The 20,055-nt window shown below is 42.7% G+C and overlaps 1 protein-coding gene across 4 annotated transcripts in view; it reads left to right on the top strand.

The window, feature by feature from the left end:
- Positions 1 to 20,055, top strand: part of CTTNBP2 (cortactin binding protein 2) — a 671,065-nt gene that overhangs the window by 547,023 nt on the left and 103,987 nt on the right. For all 4 annotated transcript variants that reach the window (XR_013606931.1, XM_078674334.1, XM_078674335.1 and 1 more), the window contains 2 exons: positions 7,534 to 7,721; positions 12,042 to 12,220. Coding sequence is in view for 3 of the 4 variants with exons in the window: in XM_078674334.1 (XP_078530460.1) it covers positions 7,534 to 7,721; positions 12,042 to 12,220 (367 nt within the window). In the remaining variant the exon portion in view is untranslated. The remainder of the gene's footprint in view (positions 1 to 7,533; positions 7,722 to 12,041; positions 12,221 to 20,055) is intronic.

Here is a 20,055-nt window from a genome sequence, read left to right on the forward strand (position 1 = left end):
GGGGTGACAAATGCAAAAACAAAAGGTGATGGAGAGAATGCAGAACAATGTCATACATTCAACCCAGTACAGAGATCTGGGCCTAAATCCATCGTTGTTTTGCTCACCATGCCATTCCAGTTTGAACCCAGCCATATGCAAATCAGTCTTAACCCTGTGCCCCATGGGAACAGTCCAGCCCGAACTGCCAAGCCAGGTCCTCCCTGGACTGGAAACAAGCATCCAAGGACTGGTTTCGGGCTTTCAGCCCTCATCAGCCTGGATAGCTTGATTCCAGTGGCCTGGAGAGCACGGGACTCACGTCTGAGCATACCCGTCCCACTCGGGGTGACAAATGCAAAAACAACAGGTGATGGACTGTTGCCATGAGGCACAGGGTCAGACTGATTTGCATATGGCCATGTCTGAACTGGGGTGGCTTAGTGAGCTAAAGAATGGTGATGGATTAAACCCAGATCAGTTGACTGGGAGTGAGTGTTTGATTTGCTCAAACGCTCCGTCCATTATCCCCTTTTGTATCGTTTTGTCTAGCATGGCCAACAGTCATTTTTAGTCTGTTAAGCCAGACATCCTTGACGCAATGATCAAACTTGGAGTGAAAGAATGCCTGTCTTCCTCGAATAGAATAGTGTGTTTGCATGAACAGAGTAAGAAAGGGTTATGACACTGACATATTGTCAGAGAAACTATGTACAACAAAGCACTATATAATCAATTGAATAATTATGAATGAAAAGTACACTACTATGAAATGATAAACATAATCATGATATACCTGAATATGTACGCAATACAGTAAAGACAGTTGGGGGTTACAGAATATAATATTTTGTATACACACAACACCAGGTTTTATAGAGCTAAAGCTAACTTTGGAAGAGAATGTCGTAGGGTTCCCTTGGCTGTAATTGCAGACGCCATTAGACTATCTAAAGGCATATCACTTCTTTCTTAGGAGTAATTGAGTTGCCTGCACAAATGTCTTGCCTATTTTTTCAAACCTATAAAAAAAAGATGGTTGAATAGTCAAAGAATTTTGGTCCAAGGAGTGATGGAAAGTTTTCAGGAGGTGCTTTTTATTGAACAAACAGGTTGCCTTCAATTGAAAAGGTTATTGTGACCGATTTTGGGAGTTCACTTCATAGATATAGCAATCTATAGAAGGCACAAATTCTCACTCATAGATTTGAGAGGTCACACAAAATTCATCCAGTGACTCGATATTCACAGAAAAACTGGGTACCATTATAGGCATCAACACTAAAACATGAAACGTTTCTCAAACTTCAAATTTTCAAACCATATACAATATACTGAGAATGAGTCCCCTCCCAAACCCTCACCATCAACTATGCAGCCAAAATTGGTAGTGAACAAAAACTTACAATAGCTGCCCTATTCTGAGCTCGTGAGTCCCAGTTACTCCACACCACTGGAATCAAGCTAGCCGGGCTGATGAGAGGTGTTACCTCGAAACCGGGCCGGTCCTCGGATGCTTGTTTCCGTTCTGGGAAGGACATGGCTTTTGTAGTTCGGACTGGACTGTTCCCATGGGGCACAGGGTCAGCGCTGATTTGCATATTGCCATTGTCTAACCCAGGGTGGTGTGGAGTGGAAAAACGATGGATTTGGGCCCAGATCTTTGGACTGGGGTGAATGTGTGACATTGATCCACATTCTGTCCATCATTGTTGTGTTTGCAGTTACCTATTCTGAGCTCCAGCAATTCCTCTAATCACATTTTCAAGACTGGATCACATTTTGCAATCTTTAAGTTTGAAAGAACGCTGAACTAGTTCAAAGATCAGATCTTGAGCCATAGATGGCAAGACCTTCCATTAGAACCCCCAAATGCTCTTTTACCGAAGATAATGGGAATACCTTTGAGACTGCCAAGATGGAAGGCAGGTCATATGTGTTTGAAAAAAGGAAAATGTTTTCTGCTTCAAGTGAGAGAAAACAGATGCATTTATTTTGCAAGGCATTCCGAATAATGATCTGCCTTTTGCATGGCTCCTTTCTGGTCCAAGCTTCATTGCAAATGCACAGTCTCCTATTTGATGCAAAACTGTTCTTTATTATTCAGAGTGTCAAAGGCACAGACCTCCACTGTTGCTGCTAAGAACCAAGTGTCAGTTGCTTCTGTAAACCAAAAGCAAACTTACAAAATATTCTGTTAAACCTAGGTTGGATTGTTTCATCATCCACTGCTGTCTATTCAAGACCGATCCAAAATGGTAAAGGCAACGTCACCGGGTAATCAGGGTGAGCATTAATCTTAAAAAGCAGGAGCACAACACTACATTTTTCTGTCCATTGGCACCCAGTCCACCAAAGAATACATATGAAGGTCATGTGTGCAATGCACCCATTGCTCTTTATCTGTAATAGCTGGCCTTCCACAGTGTCTCAACATGAAACCAGACATCCCTGCATGCTTCTCTAATGTAACAAACCACAAGGTGATGGAAGGAATACTGAATTAATCTCAGCCAAGGGCGATCATTCAGAGTCACATCCCAGTCTGTTGTTTTTAGCCACTATGCACTCTCTGAAACCAGCTATTTAAAATCAGTTTTGTTCTTGCTCTAATAGGAACAGTCCAGCCCAAGCTGCCAGGCCTTGCCCCTTTCAGACGATAACACACTGGAACGGTTTCAGTGAGCGGTTTAGGCCTCATGAGGTATAGTTGGAGTCCTTTGGTACAGTGAGCATGTGACTCCTGTCTGGGCAGACCGGTTGCATTTAGGCCGCCAACTGCAACTGAAAACAAGGTAATAGAAGGAATGCTTGAATTAATCTTAGCCATGATTGATCACTCAGTGCTACATCCCAGTCCAATCGTTTTGCCAGATGTGAGATCTGTCTAAAACACTCCAAAGAAAGGTAAACTGCAGGCTGTGATTTCTAGCTTGCAGCAGTTCGTATAAACTGGAAAGCTGAAGCAGTTAGGACTAGAAAGCTGCCTGCATCTCTGTTTCCCCTCTGGAGTACATTTGGGTGTCTTTTCTTTTATAGCTAGTTTCACTTCGCAGATGAACAAACCCTGCACCATTAGCTATTTCTTGTTTTGCTTTTCAGCTAATTGTCTCACCGAGCCGTAATGCTGGAATGGGAAATAGAGATAGAAGCTGCGCATCCTATGTGAGCTGTTGCACCTGAACTGAAGAGAGTGAAACGATTTACAGCTGTGCCTGCACCTAATAAGATGGGGAAATGTTAAATGGTGCTTAAAGGGACTATTCCGCCTACAAGACTGAGTATGACATGCTCCCAAGGTTAAGAGGGAGCTGGGTGAATACTCCCAGAGTCTAATGTTTTTACTGACAACTTGGCTCCCTAAACCATACAGGTACCCCATTAAGGAACCACATAAGGTACTAGACCAGGAAGCTAGCTTCCTAGTAAGATTCTGCTCTTTTGTATTCCAAGGTTGTTGCTGGACTTGAACTGGGCTTTTCTTACCTCATTAATTCCTTTAAAATATCGATACAAATATGTTAACTCTGTACCCAGAGTCCAACAATATGTTGGGAGATTCGTAATCAAGTTTTAGGGATCACTGCAGTATAGAATTGTAATAATGGATATGATACAGAGGTTGTTATAGCTCGTAGTTAAAGAGGAGAACAGCATTCCCCAGGGAACCTCATTTTATGCCGGAGACCCTCGTATTCTATGTAACCAGTTGCAATAAATAGCTGGGTTATCTTCTGGAACTTTTGAGTATTTCAAGTCACCACTTTCCGGCAGAACATATCAGGTCGGGTGGTGGAATCTGCATATGCAGTGCCACACATTTTAATTACGATATGAAGCTATCTACATCACTTATTAGAAACTTGGTGTAGGATATCACATCTACACTGGTAACACCCAGGTGCTACTTCCAGATTCAAAAGCTTTATATACCTTGATGAAGCAGATACTGGCCATGCGAGAAAGCTGTCCCTCGCTCAAAGCCACTAAGACTGAATTGTTTATGGTGAGCTCTCTTTCCACCATAAAAACATTGAGTGAAATTCATAAAAGTTGGCTGATGAGGGTGTCAAATGTGAACTATGTATCTAAGAAATGTGGCCATCGTGTTCGTCGACTGTCAATGCAAGGGCCATATTTGCCAAAGAATGAAGAGCAACTTTACCCAATTCTATAATAGGATCTTAGCTGTCTGTTTGTAAGCACTCCCAAGAAGATCTTAAATCCGTTTCAGAAAATTCTAATTTTTGAAGCCTAGTTTGGTAGCAGCTATAATCAGTAATATCGCATCACTCCAACAGTGCGCCGACTAGACTTGCTCCCTTTCATTAAACATGTGAAGTACTGCACCCTTACTTTGGTCTTCATGGCCCTCTGCCTAGAAGGGCTAGTGCACTGAATGGTAAGAATTAAAATATACACATCATAGAGGTCCCCCACAACTCTGGTCAAGGGTTGAATGATGTCCCATCATGTAGAGAATTATTTTCATTGTGAAATGCTCCAAGTTCTGTGAGCCAAGTTGCGAAATGCTCTCCGTAAAGCTCAGCTATTATGATGAGCTGGATGAGCTTAAGAGTAGGTGGAAACTCATCTTTTTTTAGTGCACTGATTGGTTGAGCTGTGCACGTGTGCCTTTGCCCTGATACTCGTGTTGCAAAGGGAATGATAAATAAGTGTGTACCCTTTACCTGAGCGCCAGAATGCATATCAAATCTATATTCTGACTTTTTGCTTGGCCATCCTATCATGCTATCTAACATATACGCATAGGAATAGACCTGCCCCATGCTCTAATAGGTCCAGAAGCCTTTTGGTGACCAGGATGCACAACAAGCATGCCCTCATAGCAGGCATAGGACTACTGTCCGTGCCCTAGATAAGTCACATAAAGTGTTGGCATCGTACTAAGTTTGGGTAAATCAGTAATATAACCATACATTTTTTCCTGTGTCAACATAGACCACTGGCCACTCATATACAGTTCTGCGTTTATGTGAAACTGAGACCCTCGCAGTGATATTCCATGTGTGAGTTGAGTGCATGGAAGTGCTGTGAATGTTCAGCACGTGTGGTGTTAGGATTCTGTGGTGGTCTGAGTCTAAGTACTTGAACCAGTGGGATACATTTGGATGGCTTCTGTGTATGCCTGGTACAAGATGGAGGTGGATACAGTTTCCCTGGACAGTGGAAGTGTATTGAGTGCATTCGTGTGGCAGGAGGGTTGATATCAAGACACTGAAGCTAGGGAAGCTGGATAAAGAGGTACACTCAATTCAATGAGGTCCCCATTAGCAAAAGGCTGCTGCTTAGTTCTTTCTGATTATTCCATTTGGTGAATGCTAGTGAGACATTTTCTATTGTGTAATGTGAGAGAGGCCTGCCCTTTTGTTTGTCCCTGATTACTCCTTCAGAAAGGCTGATGGGTGACAGCCAGGTGCAGAGATCTCACACGTCAGTATGTCCTTATTTTCAATACTCCAGCTTCGAGCCAGCGTCGCTGCTGCCTGTTGTGTAAGTTATCATCTTGCACAAAGGCTGTGTCTGAGAAGCAACCTAAAAATGGTATTTGAAACGCAAACTAGTTCTGCCACTTCGGACAGTGGATCCAAATCCCTCATCTGGAAAATGAATATAAAAGTGGGATCCAAACCAATCCACTTTGTTCTATTTCCAAGTTCTTAATGACCAAGGAGTGATATGCTGTGCAGGATGCTCAAAGGACTGCTGTGTGACCAGGGATGGTGTCTGCATGACAACCAGTCTCTCAGACGTGAGGGGATAATCGCCTGATGTATGCATTTCTTGCTGAAAATACTGAAGGTCTGTCTACAGTCAGAAATCTGCCTTTCCCCTTAGAAAGGGAAGGAATATGACTGTCCCTGCAGGTTGCCATTAAGGACCAGACACATATGGAGGGTCACCCACCATTGGCGTAGGTAGCCACTTTGCTGCCCGTGGCGGTCTTGGCAACGTTGAAGAGCGAGGGGGAGCCGCCACCCCCAAAACCCATGCCGCAAGGGGCGGACTGCCTGCCCCCCCCATGCTACACCAATGTCACACACATATATTGTAACAAAGATACACAATGGTACAGACATAAACACAATCCCCGTCAACATTGCACATATGTGACATCACCAGTTTTGTGACATTTCATTGACCATACAGATTGAGTGTACAACCACTCTCTGCAAAGTGAAGAAATTACATACCTTCTAGAAGCTGGTACCTCTACAACATATTTTTTTTTATTGTGTGGTTATAATCTTCTGTCACTGGTTTATTTCTTTACCCTTTCATGAAAACTTCTTTCACTGGTTTATTTCTTTACCCTTTTAAGAAAGACGAGAGTTAGGGTCATTACAAAACTATTTAAAACAGTTGTAGTTCAAACAATTAAAGCTACAATGGAATATGTACACCTTGCAAGTAATAATTGGGCCCGGTGAAGTTTCTGCTATGCAAGCATAAGCTCACATAATTTCAGAAGTTTTGTTGTACGCTTTTTACCTAAATTTGCACAATTGGCTCTTTTATAAAACACTGAATAGTTGTAAGCCATGTGCTCAAAACTCCCAAAACATGAGAAGTTCCTGTTTGCTTGTGGGTTTTGCACAATTTTTTAGCATTAAATGCGTACTCATGTCCATTTTGGATGCATGGAAGTATTTTGTGTTAAAATATAGACTCAAATTCAAGTTCTGAATTGCACGTAATTTTTCCATATAACTCTAGTAATAACTAATGCTGTATAACTTACGATCTTATTTTGAAAAATGAAAACCGAAAAGGACATGGTGGGGTAGAGCAATGTTTATTTATTATACTTGGAGCAATGCTTGTTAGAGCATAAGTGGTCTTGAAATTGAAGACAGATGGTTGTAGTATGCAGCTTGCTGGCACTTAGGCTTTAGCTGCATTACATTTCTTTAATTGGATAAGAGGGGCCAAGACGTTTTGCAGACATTTAATGGGAATGCATCGGTTTGCTTTTTCGACCCAATTTTGCATTGCATAGATTGTACTAGGCCTGGATACAATTTTTATCTGTTAAAACAAAATTCATGAAATATTCAATTTGCGCAAGTCTTGCTTCTCGGAGACTTGTTTTAGGCAGAAACTTTTTTTTTTAACTTAAAATAGTTTTATGCTGGTATTTTGTTTGACTTTTTTATGCAAGGTATGTCTACACAAAAAAATATCACTCATATCAGCAATTTGTTTGTGCCCCCCCCCCCCCCCCCCAAAAAAAAAAGAACATGCCGAATTTGCACACCCCATCGTTTTATGGCTTTAATAAAAACACAATGCACATGTAACAAAAAACTGAATAACACTTTCTACATGAAAATGGGTGCAAGTAAAGTTTCTCGTCGAGTTAAATGTATTTGGCGTAAAAGTATTTTGGGGAAAAATAGAAATACAATGTTTTGTCTCCTTACTGTGACACGAGACGGTCCTCGTCTACAGAGGTAGTCTCGTGCACAGAGGTATATATACCGATAATACCAGTCTGGGGACCTCATTGCCTGTTCCTCGTCCTCTTTTCAGCAAACGGATCTTCGGACGCGTACTACTTCCACGAGAACTGCTACCTGATGGGAACCATCGCGAAGACACGGCTTCAGGGGTCGGATTTACTGGTGCAACAACACTTCCGGTGGGTTCAGCTGAGATGGGACGGCGAGCCAATTCATGGCTTGTTAAAACGGTTTTTAAGAAGGAAAGCTATACACAAGGTAAGCCGCTGGGCTGGTGAGGTTATTAATAGACACATATTCGGAGCCAGGGGAATGGGATAATTTTAACACAGCGATGAATCAGCAGCTGCAGTTCGAGGCAGGGGGCTGGCACGTCATGCTAATTAAAGTCAGAGCAGGCTCGTTAGCCTGGTGAACTCTGCCTTTTGCCATCAGCGTATGTGTGTGGTTCCTGGATACAGTATGCGTACTTGTTTGGAATGTGTTGTCCTAATTACCATGCTATTTGACAGTTTGTGCTGTTTTCTTATAATTTTAAAGGAAATAAAAAAGTGTGAGGGTTAAAAGGTTCTATCAAAGGGATAATTTGGCAAGTGACAGGAAAGTCCACCCTAAAGCACTACAAATATGATCCCATCAACATTTTGATCATTTTTTGTAATAGTACACATTGCTGCGTCGAACTTTCAAGGGTACATTTTCCCCACAAAATATTTTTTCTTTCATTATTGATTAAAATCATAAAGTAGCCTCTGGAGTTCTTTGGAATATTCACAAGCATGTTTAAATAATACTATACTATAAGTTGATAAAAAGGTTTGTGAGCATGTATTCCTCCTTTTCCAATGTTTCAATTTGCTCCCATCAATGGGTAGATTGTAATTGATTCCTCCATTTTCACTCATTTGTCAGATATTTATTATACAGATTTTTAGAGTCAGGAAAACAGAACAGCCGCCACGTGTTTCATCCTGTATGGCGAGTAAAGCCAGGGCTTTCTCAAGGCTATTTTCGTTCTTTCAAGGCAGCAAGAATATCGCAATTAATTATTTCATTTTCACTTATTATGGCAGACATCATCAGCAGTGGAACAAGTTTTAGAGGCAGTCGTCAACATCCTGCATGTCACCGGATAAATCCTCAGCGTTACACGTGTCGGCTGTTCTGTTTTCATGACTCTAAAAATCTGTATATTAAATATCTGACAAATGAGTGAAAATGGAGGAAACTTAGTGGAAATCCATCAATAAAAGGAATCTTGTTCCCTCAACCTAAATTGTTATTGCTGTATCTTACTGAATCAATTACAATCTACCCATTGATGGGAGCAAATTGAAACATTGGAAAAGGAGGAATACATGCTCACAAACCTTTTTATCACTATTGTTCTCTAGAGGCTGGGGAGGTCCAGAGCCTTGAGCAAACTTTTCCTCCACAAAGTATTTGGGATATATGTCCAGTCTCAGGATTTCTGGATCTTACCTTCTATTTTCGATTATATACTATAAGTTGAGTAAATGTAGTTGTAAACCTCCCACAATCTGTTTACATTTTATCATCGAATTACCTCCACGTCCTTTTGCTCTCCAAATCAAAGCATTTTTACTACAGTCAATCTTGCTACTGGAATTCAGGCTTAACTTACATCCAGGACCGCAGTGATAATAAATTACTCTCAGAAAAATATTTTCAAAGTGTGCTCAGACTAAGCAGGTGTCCTCGTCCAAGCGGTAGGCATGCCTTGGTGTACTAAAATCTATCATATTATTTTAGGGCCTGATTCACAAAGGTAACCTTACACTTCTGTGTAAGTTTATGATTGTTTGCTATTCACAAGGTATTTAGTGAGTAGCATCTTCGCAGTTAAATAACTGTATTTGCACTCCTTAGTGTGATGCATGGAATGAATATGATATAGGGTTGGAAAGAGGCTTAACTAAGTAAAGCCCTGATGAAGGCAGAGGACCTGCAGGAACGTAGAAGGCCGAAACATGTTTGCTAGGTTACAGTATATAAATGAATTATTATACTTCATGTAACATACATGTCATATGGTTTTAATCATATCTAGGGCACTCCGTCAATAAAGACAAATAACCTACAGGGAATACCCAAACATATTGTCACAACCCTGGATCCCTGCCATTGTCCAGTGTATCTTACCTTAACTCCCATTCAGCAGTTGAGTATGCTATGGTGGTATTTACCTGCCTTGTTGTGGATAGCTCACCAATGATGAATCATGCTACAACAGGTGGTTGAGATGGCCTATCCAGACCTTTAAGATTACCTGCAGATGATCTAGGAGTGTAAAGATTGTTCACTCCTTTTTCCAACCTAAGCACCTTTTGTGTGGTAAATAGATAATGCATATTACAAAGAACAACAATAGTGTTTGTTCTTACATGATTATTACTGGGATGGGAAAAAAATAGCTTGCAATGGATAATTTTGGTACAAAAAAAATAAGTAAACAAGTGACACCCACTACAACAGCTCAAAAATTATGTAAAATGTGTGTTTCTGACTGGCATAGGTATTAGGAAATTATATCAAGAGAACAAAGTAACAAACTGATGACGGCATAGGGCTCAGTATAGATACAATCATCAACATAGACATTTTTCTCTTAGAGGAATCAGAATAAGTAGCAAATAATTTGTCTTAAACGAAGGGTGTTCATCAATCAATCTAAATAAGTCTAAATCCAAATAGTAGAGACCACTTATATAATGTTTATGTTTTAACCCATGAGGTGAATTGAGTTTGTTGATAATTGTACATACATTATTGGTTTGTGTAGCTCTATCGCTGCTCTGAGAACTTTGCATTTGCAGTTTGTTAACTTTTTTTTATTTGCGAATACCTAGGGCGAGCAGTATGTATTTTTATTAGTGACATTTATAACATATTTAGATGCATTCTATAATCGACATAAATATCAAACAATCATTATCAACTCTGGAGTTCTGTAAGGCAGATGAGTTTTGAACATTTCACAAAATGTTAGGAGATTGGAAATTAATCTTATAGCCTCAGAGATTTGGTTTATATTTACTTTGAGGATGGGATTTTGAGCGTTAGACTTCCTTTCTCCCTTGTTGCTCATCTGTAGATTTTCTGGGTCTGTATTATTTATTTATTTATTTTTGTAATTGGAGTAATCTGCCAGATGTAAGAGCATCAGGGAAGATACCTCCTGCAAGGGATAAGGTTATAATTTTGAACAGTAAGGAAATACATTTTTCTGCGTATAATTTAATTTGAGAACTTGTTACAGTTCGTCAAGGATGGGTTGTTGGACGCTATTTTGTGACAGTCACATAATTTAATGGGTCAAAAAATGGCCATTTAATTACTACATTTTGCAGGAATGGACCTGAAATAATGCTTCCTAAATTTTGCCCATAAAGAACTCAGCCTTCTTTTTTTAACTTGAGATTTCTTGGGTTATTATTCAACTCTTCACAAGTAACACCCAGAAGCAGAGTACGATTCTTAACTGTTCAGTTAAGTATTTGTTTCTCCTTCTGTTGCACTCAACTGGACTTCTCGATCGCTGCTACCTGGGTCGTATCATGAACAGCTGCCCCAGCTCAGCTCAGAACCAAGCGCATGTTTTAGGTGTCAGCAGGATGTAAAGTGAATTCATTTTACCCTATATTTCTACAAGTCCGAGCTTGGTTTTCAGACAGTATAGCTTGGAAACAGTGAGCATGGTTTGCACCTTTCTGTTTCTGAGCTGTGTTGTCTAAAGTAATGCATTAACTCTAAGAACTATCTGGTTAAATGAATGAGCTTAGGACAGTGCAAGCTCATAAATACAGGTGTGCGGCAGTGCCCGGATCTATCTATTCATGATACAGCCCAATGTTTTAAGCTGCCATCAATCAGATTGTTCTCGTAGTATGTTCTGATCTGTACATGCATTCTTGAACTTCATTTTTTTTATTCTCTCTCTTCTTATTCCTGTTACTGTCCCCTAGCCCCCAGTGTTTCTTATTTATTCCTCACAAGACAGGAGGATAGTACATGTTTTCCTTCTTTGGCAAATATGGGATATGAGTAGTTGTCAAATCCAAATGTTAGGGTACATTGGGGTTAATTTTATATTTTAATTACAATTTATTGGGTCTTAATATCATATATACCTTTCATGGGAATATAGTTTGTATACAGTGATCAGATACATTCTCATAATAAGTTTTCCACTGTGGTAAATATATTCATCTTGAAATGGATGAGTAGATTTATATTATTTAAATCATTTGTCCGCCCTTGTAATAAACAGTTTTTAGTAAAGTTAATGTTTCACAGTCTTGATAGATTATATCATACTAGTTCAACAAGTGAGTGGGTTCCTTTCATTTTCAGCCCTTGAACCAAAAACCTTTATTAAAAATAGTGTGGTTTGTAAAGGATCTTTCCTTCATTGTTCATTTCCTTCATTGTTCATTTTCATTGAAGTACAAGGATTTACCAATCGTTTGATTTCTCTTTTTATGGTTTATTTAGTTTCTGTAGGTGTAATCAATACATAAAATAATAAATCATATGTGTCTTTCTTTTCTTTTATAGTTCAAAGGTAAAACGCCCCCACTGTGTGATCCAGTATGTAAGAGCATTGATTGGGTCTGCTCCGTCTGGCATCAGCTGAACGCCTGCTTATCACGCTTGGGCACACCTGAGGCACTCGTAGGACCAAAACATTTCTTGTCTTGTCCGATAGTGCCTGGAAATGCTCAAAGCATAGTAAAGTGAGTAACTGTATTTACTATCATTCATAATCGGTTGCCTCAGTACTCATGCATGCAGTTGGCACTACTCTCTCCATTAAGTTAGTGGGAGCCTTGCTTTCACATTGATCTGGGATGTCTAAAATCCCCATGTTGCCATGTTTAATTTGATGTTAGTTTTATAATTAATATTTTATGTGGGCAACAGATGTTTTTGTGCTGTTGATATGTGGCACTTATGAAAGATAAGAAAACAGAGAATGGAGTCTGCCCTCAGTGCCATTTTATTGAAGAAGAACATGGGTTTATACATAATAAAAGTAGTTCAATTGGTTTTATTTTGAGTTTTGCATTTCTAGAAAAAGAAGAGTCAAATTTACCTTTTCATTTGCAAACAATGCTTAACTACATTACATGGTAAAACAGTGGACATATGTATGCATATTCAAAATGGTAGGTTACTCGTAATTAGACGTTTTTACTGATACTCAGGAAGCATGAGGCGACACTAAATTCTGTGAGGGTGAATTTGTGATGCACACATAATTACAATAATCAATACATTGTGATAGAAATGGGCAGACTGTTTTAGTACAGTCGGAAAAAAAGTTTCAGTATGGTGTCAAAAAAGTGAAGAGATAAAAGGTGGACTGTCCTTAGCTGTTATGGTTTTGTTCTACAGCAAGTGGGCCTACTCTGGGTTTCGATTTCAAGTAAAAAAAACGTCTCTTCAGGTTGGCTGTAACATTTATGGCTATTAATCTAGGCTGAAGTTAGCACTTGTGCCCAGCGATGATGCGGCTGCTTCCATACCTTTCAGTGTCAAGACTATTGTGAGTTTGACTTACTCACTTTTGGATTGCAGTCTTTCTTTGGGTCTGCAATCTTGAAAATTTGTGAGCACTACCATTGGCTCTCTGCATATGTCATAGACATCTGTTGTTCTGTGACCTGCTTCTGTCCCTTTCAAAGAGTTTACTCTTTCAGTGCTGTCAACCTTTGGCACTTTCTGTTGCAGAATCCTGGTAGGAGGGTTCTTGTTCCTCACTTTGGTCTCCCATTTGTGGTTTGTGTTTAACAAGCTTGCACTTTTGGCCCTTTGCTCGGTTTCTCTGACTCTTCTGTCGTCTAGATGGTCCTTCTGATGGTGGTCATTTCTCGGATACATCTGGCACATTGTCATGGGATTCCTTATGTGCCTTAAGTTCTCAGTCACTAGTCTGGAGCTCCGTTTGCTTTGGCATTTTTCTGGGCCTTCCTCAACGGGTGGTCTTGGTCGAGGCTGTCTTGCTGAGTTTGTGGTCTTTGTTGGTTGCTATTCTGTTTTTCTGTCATCTGTGTCTTTCTGGTCTAGAGTCATGGGCATTACATCTGGTCTGGTCTGTGGTGTAGCGAAACCTGAGCACCTGAGTGAGGTGAAGGGGGCATCATCACCCTATTGTACATCTATTGCACTAACTACTCTGTCTCCCATATCCATGTATCTTTCCTTCGTGGCCCACCTCATGAATATAGTATGCCTATTGGAAAACCATACCATTAAACACAGTTTCATAATGCATTAATCATTTCTTATTTTATATTATGTCTTGCAATACAAAATGTCAACATCTATGTGGATATCCAGAGAGAATAAGGGACTAGCGGACTCTGTCATCAACACAATGCTTTAGTTTTCTGATTTTCTTTTTCAGATCTTTGTATACAGGTCCATTGATGCAATGGTCACACCTGAAGCGCACCAGGGCTAAAAATTGAAGAATTCATTATGTAGTTAAACTGAACCACAGAAACGGATCACTGCATCTTTGGTGATATGAACTCATTAGCTATCTATAAGGGAAGGGGGAAACTAAAGTCCGACCACCCTGAAAGCTGTGTGGGTATATCCCTAGAATGCCTGGGAAGAGGCCACATAATAAACAATGGGTATGGCTGTAAATAAACACAGAATTTACTGTATTGACAGTTACATGGTTATACCATTATATCTATTACCATGTGTTACAACGCATAGGAAGGTGCGGCACATTATACCAGTGTAGTGATGTAGCGTGTTGGGCCAACCCTCTTACCATTAGTCTTCCGATAGACCTTTTCTCCCTGACTGGAGGTGATGGGAGTTAACATGACATCAATCAAAGTTTTAATTAACAGTACTACCCACTTAGCTACACACTAAGGACCAGGAGACAGTAGCTATGTTTAAGAAGGCTGTTATAAGTTAACAATCAAGTTAAGGTATACAACTCAATACCATGCTGTAAAAATACAGAATAACAACTGGGAAGCCAACTCCCTAAAATGTTTAGGCAGACCAGCATCAAGCAGACAAGGAGTTCAGTCACATCAATACAAAAGAGTAACAAAAGTATTTTATGCTTAGAGAAGAGTCTCAGAGTTTCTTGTTAATGCATTGCTAAACGTAAATCACCTAAGGTAAAGTCCAAACTAAAAGGATGGTTTTAGAAACCTAAAGGATCTGAAAGTTCAGTGAACTACGGGGGGGTTTAGCCATAGTCTGTAAAAGCTACATTAAAGCCGCCTGGCTTAGCACCCATACTGACGATGGTATGGAAGTAGGTATCTTTAAAGCCAACTTCTCCCCCTCTGAGAGCTGGACAGGGGCTTTAGTCTATCGTCCCCCGGGTCTGAAAGGAGACTTTGCGGACAAACTGGTGGACCTGATAGCTACAAACGTCCTGGCAGCGAATAACTTTCTACTATTGGGGGATTTTAACTTCCATGGAGAATTATCCTCCACCCCGGAAGTGAGAAAACGTCTTATGGATCTGGAGCAATTAGGGCTCTCACAGAGTTCTGGGACCCACGCACAGTGGGGGCCACACTTTGGACCTAGTCTTCACGAATATAGGTCACCTCAGTTTTGACCCACCGGCGCCCCTCATCTGGACGGACCACGCGCTGATTAAATTTACGGTGGCCTGTAGCTCACCGACACCGCCAGATCAGTCCAGAGGGTGCGGGAAAACAGTCCAGCGTCAATGGAACAAGCTGCTCGTGCAAGCTTCTGATACAGAATTCAAGGCGTTGCCCATGCTGAGGGATCCGGATGTGTCAAGGGCGCTGGCTGATTTTAGGGCTGGTCTGAATTGTGGTTTGGACTCAACTGTACCAGTGCGGCCAGGGGCCAGATCCACCCGGGACCGCCACTCAGCCCCTTGGTATTCGAGGGAGCTTAGACAGGAGAAATCCTCCTGCAAAAGGTTGGAGAGACAGTGGCGTCGGCGTAAGTCCGCTCAGTCCAGGGCGTCTTTTAAATCGGCTCTGGTCTCCTACCACCAGAATCTGAAGGCAGCCAGATGTCAATACATCGTGACACAAATTGAAAGGGCAGACAACTCTTCTAAAGCATTGTTTGAGATTGTTAAAGGTTTTACTACCCCCGTAGCCTGCAAACAACCGTTAACTGAAACCCAAGAGTTATGTGACTCTCTGGCCGTTTTTTTAAAACAAAAAATTGAAAGAATATATGCCAACTTTCCATCCTGTGAACAGGATGCCTGCTCATTGGAATGTGGGTTGGGAGGTCGCGCTGTTCAGGTGGAGTGTCGCCTGGAGCACTTTACATCTATCCCCCTGATGGAGGTTCACAGAGCCTTGGAGACGGCGTAATCGGGTTCCCCGACTGACCCCTGTCCCCCTAAAGTTATGGCACTTTTGGCAAATTCCCTTGCCCCCTCGATCCAAAAGATTCTCAATCTTTCGATCACCGAAGGCGTGGTTCCAACCGCATGGAAGGAAGCTTTTGTCCGTCCAATTCTCAAGAAGCCCTCGGCCAATCCGCTGGATTTGGGCAATTATCGCCCTATCTCCCTGCTCCCCCTCTTGGGTAAAATGCTGGAAAGGTTTGCCAACATGCAACTAAATGGGTACCTAGAAACCAACAACATTCTGGACCGCTCACAATCCGGGTTCAGACGGGGTTTCAGTACTGAAACTACCCTTCTGGCCGTAACGGACTCCTTGAGGATGACCATGGACAAAGGAGGATCAGCAATCCTGGTCCTGCTCGACCTCTCCGTGGTTTTTGATACCATCTCCCACACGAGGCTCGCGGAGAGGTTGAGTTCGGCTAGTATCCAGGGATTGGCCCTCAAGTGGCTGTTGAGCTTTCGCCAGGACAGATATCAAACTGTCATCTTGGGCCCCTATCAGTCCAAAAACACACAAAGGCACCCCCCAGGGCTCCTGCCTTAGCCCCACTCTTTTTAACATATATATGGCACCTTTGGCTAAGGTGGTGGAAGCCCTGGGGTTCGAAACGCTGTCTTATGCCGAAGACACCCAACTGGTGTTTAAATGTGGACCAGATAGAGAGGCCGATAGACGTCGCTTCTGTACAGGAATGCTGGAGATCTCCAACTGGATGGCAAAAAACTGTCTTCAGCTCAACCCAAGTAAGACAAAAGTGATGTTCCTGGGCAAGGGAAGAGGCTTGGTCCTCGGACTGGTGGCCCACCCAACTCGGCGTCCCTCCAGTGCCGGCTCAGAGGGTGAACAATCTGGGCATTAAACTGGACCAGTCTCTGTCAATGCAAGATCATATATCCTCTATAGCTGGGGCTTGCTATTTCAGACTAAAGCTGCTGCGGAAATTTTTTCCCTTTATTCCTATAACGCATCGAAGGACGCTCACTCAAGCAACGATCATTAGCCGGCTAGATTATGGCAATGCCCTGCTAGCCGAGGTCGGAGTATCCCATCTAAGAAAGATGCAGGTCATTCAGAACACTGCCGCCAGACTGGTTTTAAATAAACCAGCTGGCACACCATCACTGCCCCTGCTGAAATCCCTTCACTGGTTACCAATTAAACAAAGGTCTTTCTTTAAGGTCTGCTGTCTGACCTTCTCTGCGCTTCAGGGCTTAGGTCCAGTGTATTTGCAAAAGAAAGTGGAGAGATACCGACCCACCCATGTTCTGAGAGCTCACTCGCTGCATTTGCTTCAAGTGCCACGCATTAAGCGCAGCAGGTCAGGGGGCAGGGCCTTCTCCTACTTAGCTCCCAAATATTGGAATAGTCTGCCTGTGACCCTGCGAGGCATTCCATCCTACCATGTCTTTAGGAAACACCTTAAAGCCCACCTATACTAGCTATCCCATTTTTGCTCCTGTTTTCACTTCGCTCGCCAGTTGTGACTGAGGGAAGCGCTGCGATGCCCCCCGGTGATTCGTGCGCGATATAAGTACCTATAACATAACTACAATAAAGGAAAATTAGTACAAGTCTGGAAAAATTACGTAGGAAGGTGTCAGCGTTGCAGTATCTCGGTCAAGAGTCTTCTTGGGCCAGAAGTAAGTGTTAGCCTATGCCACACTTAGAAAAGAATCAAGTTAGCGTAGAGGTCTATGCCTCTCAAAGTCCAGGTAAAAATTGCAGTAACCTCAGAAAGTGTAATCATTCATGTAACACCCCTCTGTTCGTATCATCAGGGGTCAATTGTCTTTCTCCTTTCTCATGTTGAAGACTGCAACATTCGCAAAGTATTCCACACTGAACATAGGAACAACATTGTCTTTTCACACTCTGGTTAGGTGGCAATATTGCTGAATAGACCCCTCAGTTGATGCTCTTACTTTCTATGTTTATATACATAAAGTTTAGTATAGCGTGGACATGACCCAAACAGGTATCAGAGCACTTTACAGATGATCAAGGACACAAAGAGTTGGGCCCGAAGGACAACAACAGTGATAACATGTTCTTTCTTCAACGTCTTTTTCTCAGGCTCTCTCCTTCTATCACTAGTACAATAATGTATCTATTCTTTTTTTTTTTTTTTTTTTTTGAAGTTCAACACTGCTTTATTATGTAGTTCAAGGCATAATACACAGCTTTTCGTGCCCACAACCCGGAGGTCGGCAGCGTAGTATGGAAAACAAGACACAGCCCATTAGCCGGCATCCCTGGGGCCCGGCGGCATAGGAAAGACATGAGCGATGGCAGTAGTGCAGTTGGTGGTGTAGGGCCCTGGAAGGATAAGCAGCAGCAGAACAATATTTTCTCCATCAATAAACAGCATCAGAACATTTAGAAAAAGAAAGAAAAAAAAAAAAAAAGGAAGAAACTTCCCAACAAGGAAGAAACTAAGAGGCATTTCGGGCTCCCTTGAAAGGAGAAAAGATGACAAATCAGTAAGGCAGTCCAGATAGGTAGTGCAGCGCAGCGCTCAGTAGGCGTAGCTCCATGTGTCTAACAGTGTGCCCGCAGGGGCCGAGGGCAATGATATGTGCTGTGTCGCTTATGCTCAGTGTGAGAAAGGGGGGATGAATTCCGGGATATGGAAAGTGCGGTGGAGGGGGTAAGAACTCTACTCAGGGGGGAGGGGGGGGGGGAAGAGGGGGGGTCTAGTCGCCACCAGGAAAGGAGGGACTGCAATAGGGGGGTACGGGGGGTCGGTGCGGGCAGCAAACCAGACCAGCCCAGCCATAGGAAGCAATAAAACACGTCTCACGCCGATCATAGTAACATGCGGGCGCTGTAGCCAGAGGAAGGTCCATGTCAGGACCGAACCACATAGCATCAAAGAGGGACAGGGGTCTCTTCAGGCATATCCTCCCCGACCGACCGTTGGAGCATGTAGCACACCAGGGGACTCCATATGTCCCTAGGCATACAGGATGTAGGTAACAGCTCAGCAAATGTGTTATACTGGTCTTGACAATAAGTCAAGTCCGCTAGCCAATCCTTGAATTTGGGTGCCCTGCCACGACCCCACCGACAAGCCACACGTCGCTTGGCCAATAGGAGCGCAGTATTATCAAATTTCCGGCTAGTGCTAGGAATCTGGTAAGTATAGCCGAGGACCATCACCAGGGGATCCACAGGCACCTCCGTGCCCGTCATTTCCGCGAGGGCATCCGCAACTTGTTGCCAATAAAGGGCCACCTGCGGGCACTCCCAAGCTAGATGCAAAACATCCGCATGGGCGGCATGACAGCGTATGCAGCGATCATCCTCCGCTAGGCCAAATCTAAGTTTGCGAACCGGTTTATAGTACAGCCGTTGCAGGAATTTATAATGTATAATTTTGAATCTGCTACTGGCAGACAAGCGGGACGTGAGCGCACAGCAGTACGTCCACTGATCATCCGTGATGTCAGTGGCCAGCTCGGCGGCCCATCGCGCCCGAGCTTTAGAGTCCGGCATCGGGGCGGCATCCCTGAGCTGTCGGTAAAGTCCAGATACCAAATGTTTTCCGTCCCGGGAGCTTAACAGGAAGTGAAGTGGAGGCAATATCTCGGGCTCGTCAGGAAAGTTGGGGAGTATGTCCCGCATTCCCGCACGGAGGCGGATATAATAAAAAAGGTCCAGAGGGGTGCGGTCATGCGACTGGAAGAAAAGGTCCGCCGTTTTAAATTGGCCACCAACGAACAAATCACCCCAGCAGGAAACATGCAATTTAGTGCATAGGGTGCGGAATCCCTGTTCCTGCAATAAGGTGAGCTCCGGATGATTGGTGAGAGGCAGCTTCGGTGAATAGGGCAGTTGGCACAGCAACCTCTTGGCTATACGACGCCACGCGTCCATTGTGCATGAAACAGAGGTGTTCGGGGTGGTTATGGAGGACTCTGGGCAGTGGAGCAGCCCCGAGAGTGGGAGGGGATGTACTATCCAGTCCTCAACCGCAATGTGAGGCATGTAAGGCGTGGGAGCCATCCAGTGGTAGGCAAAATGTGCTTGAGCACATTGATAATATTCCTCAAAGTCCGGTATATCGAACCCTCCTTTGTCATAAGGTGGGGTAAGCGTGGACCATTGAATCCGCGGATTCTTGCCTCCCCAAAAGAGCCGGCGGAGCTCAGCCTTTAGCGTCTTAAAGAAAAAGGCGC

Source organism: Lissotriton helveticus, chromosome 1_1 (genome assembly GCF_964261635.1).
Source record: "Lissotriton helveticus chromosome 1_1, aLisHel1.1, whole genome shotgun sequence".
NCBI classification, from domain to species: Eukaryota; Metazoa; Chordata; class Amphibia; order Caudata; family Salamandridae; genus Lissotriton; species Lissotriton helveticus.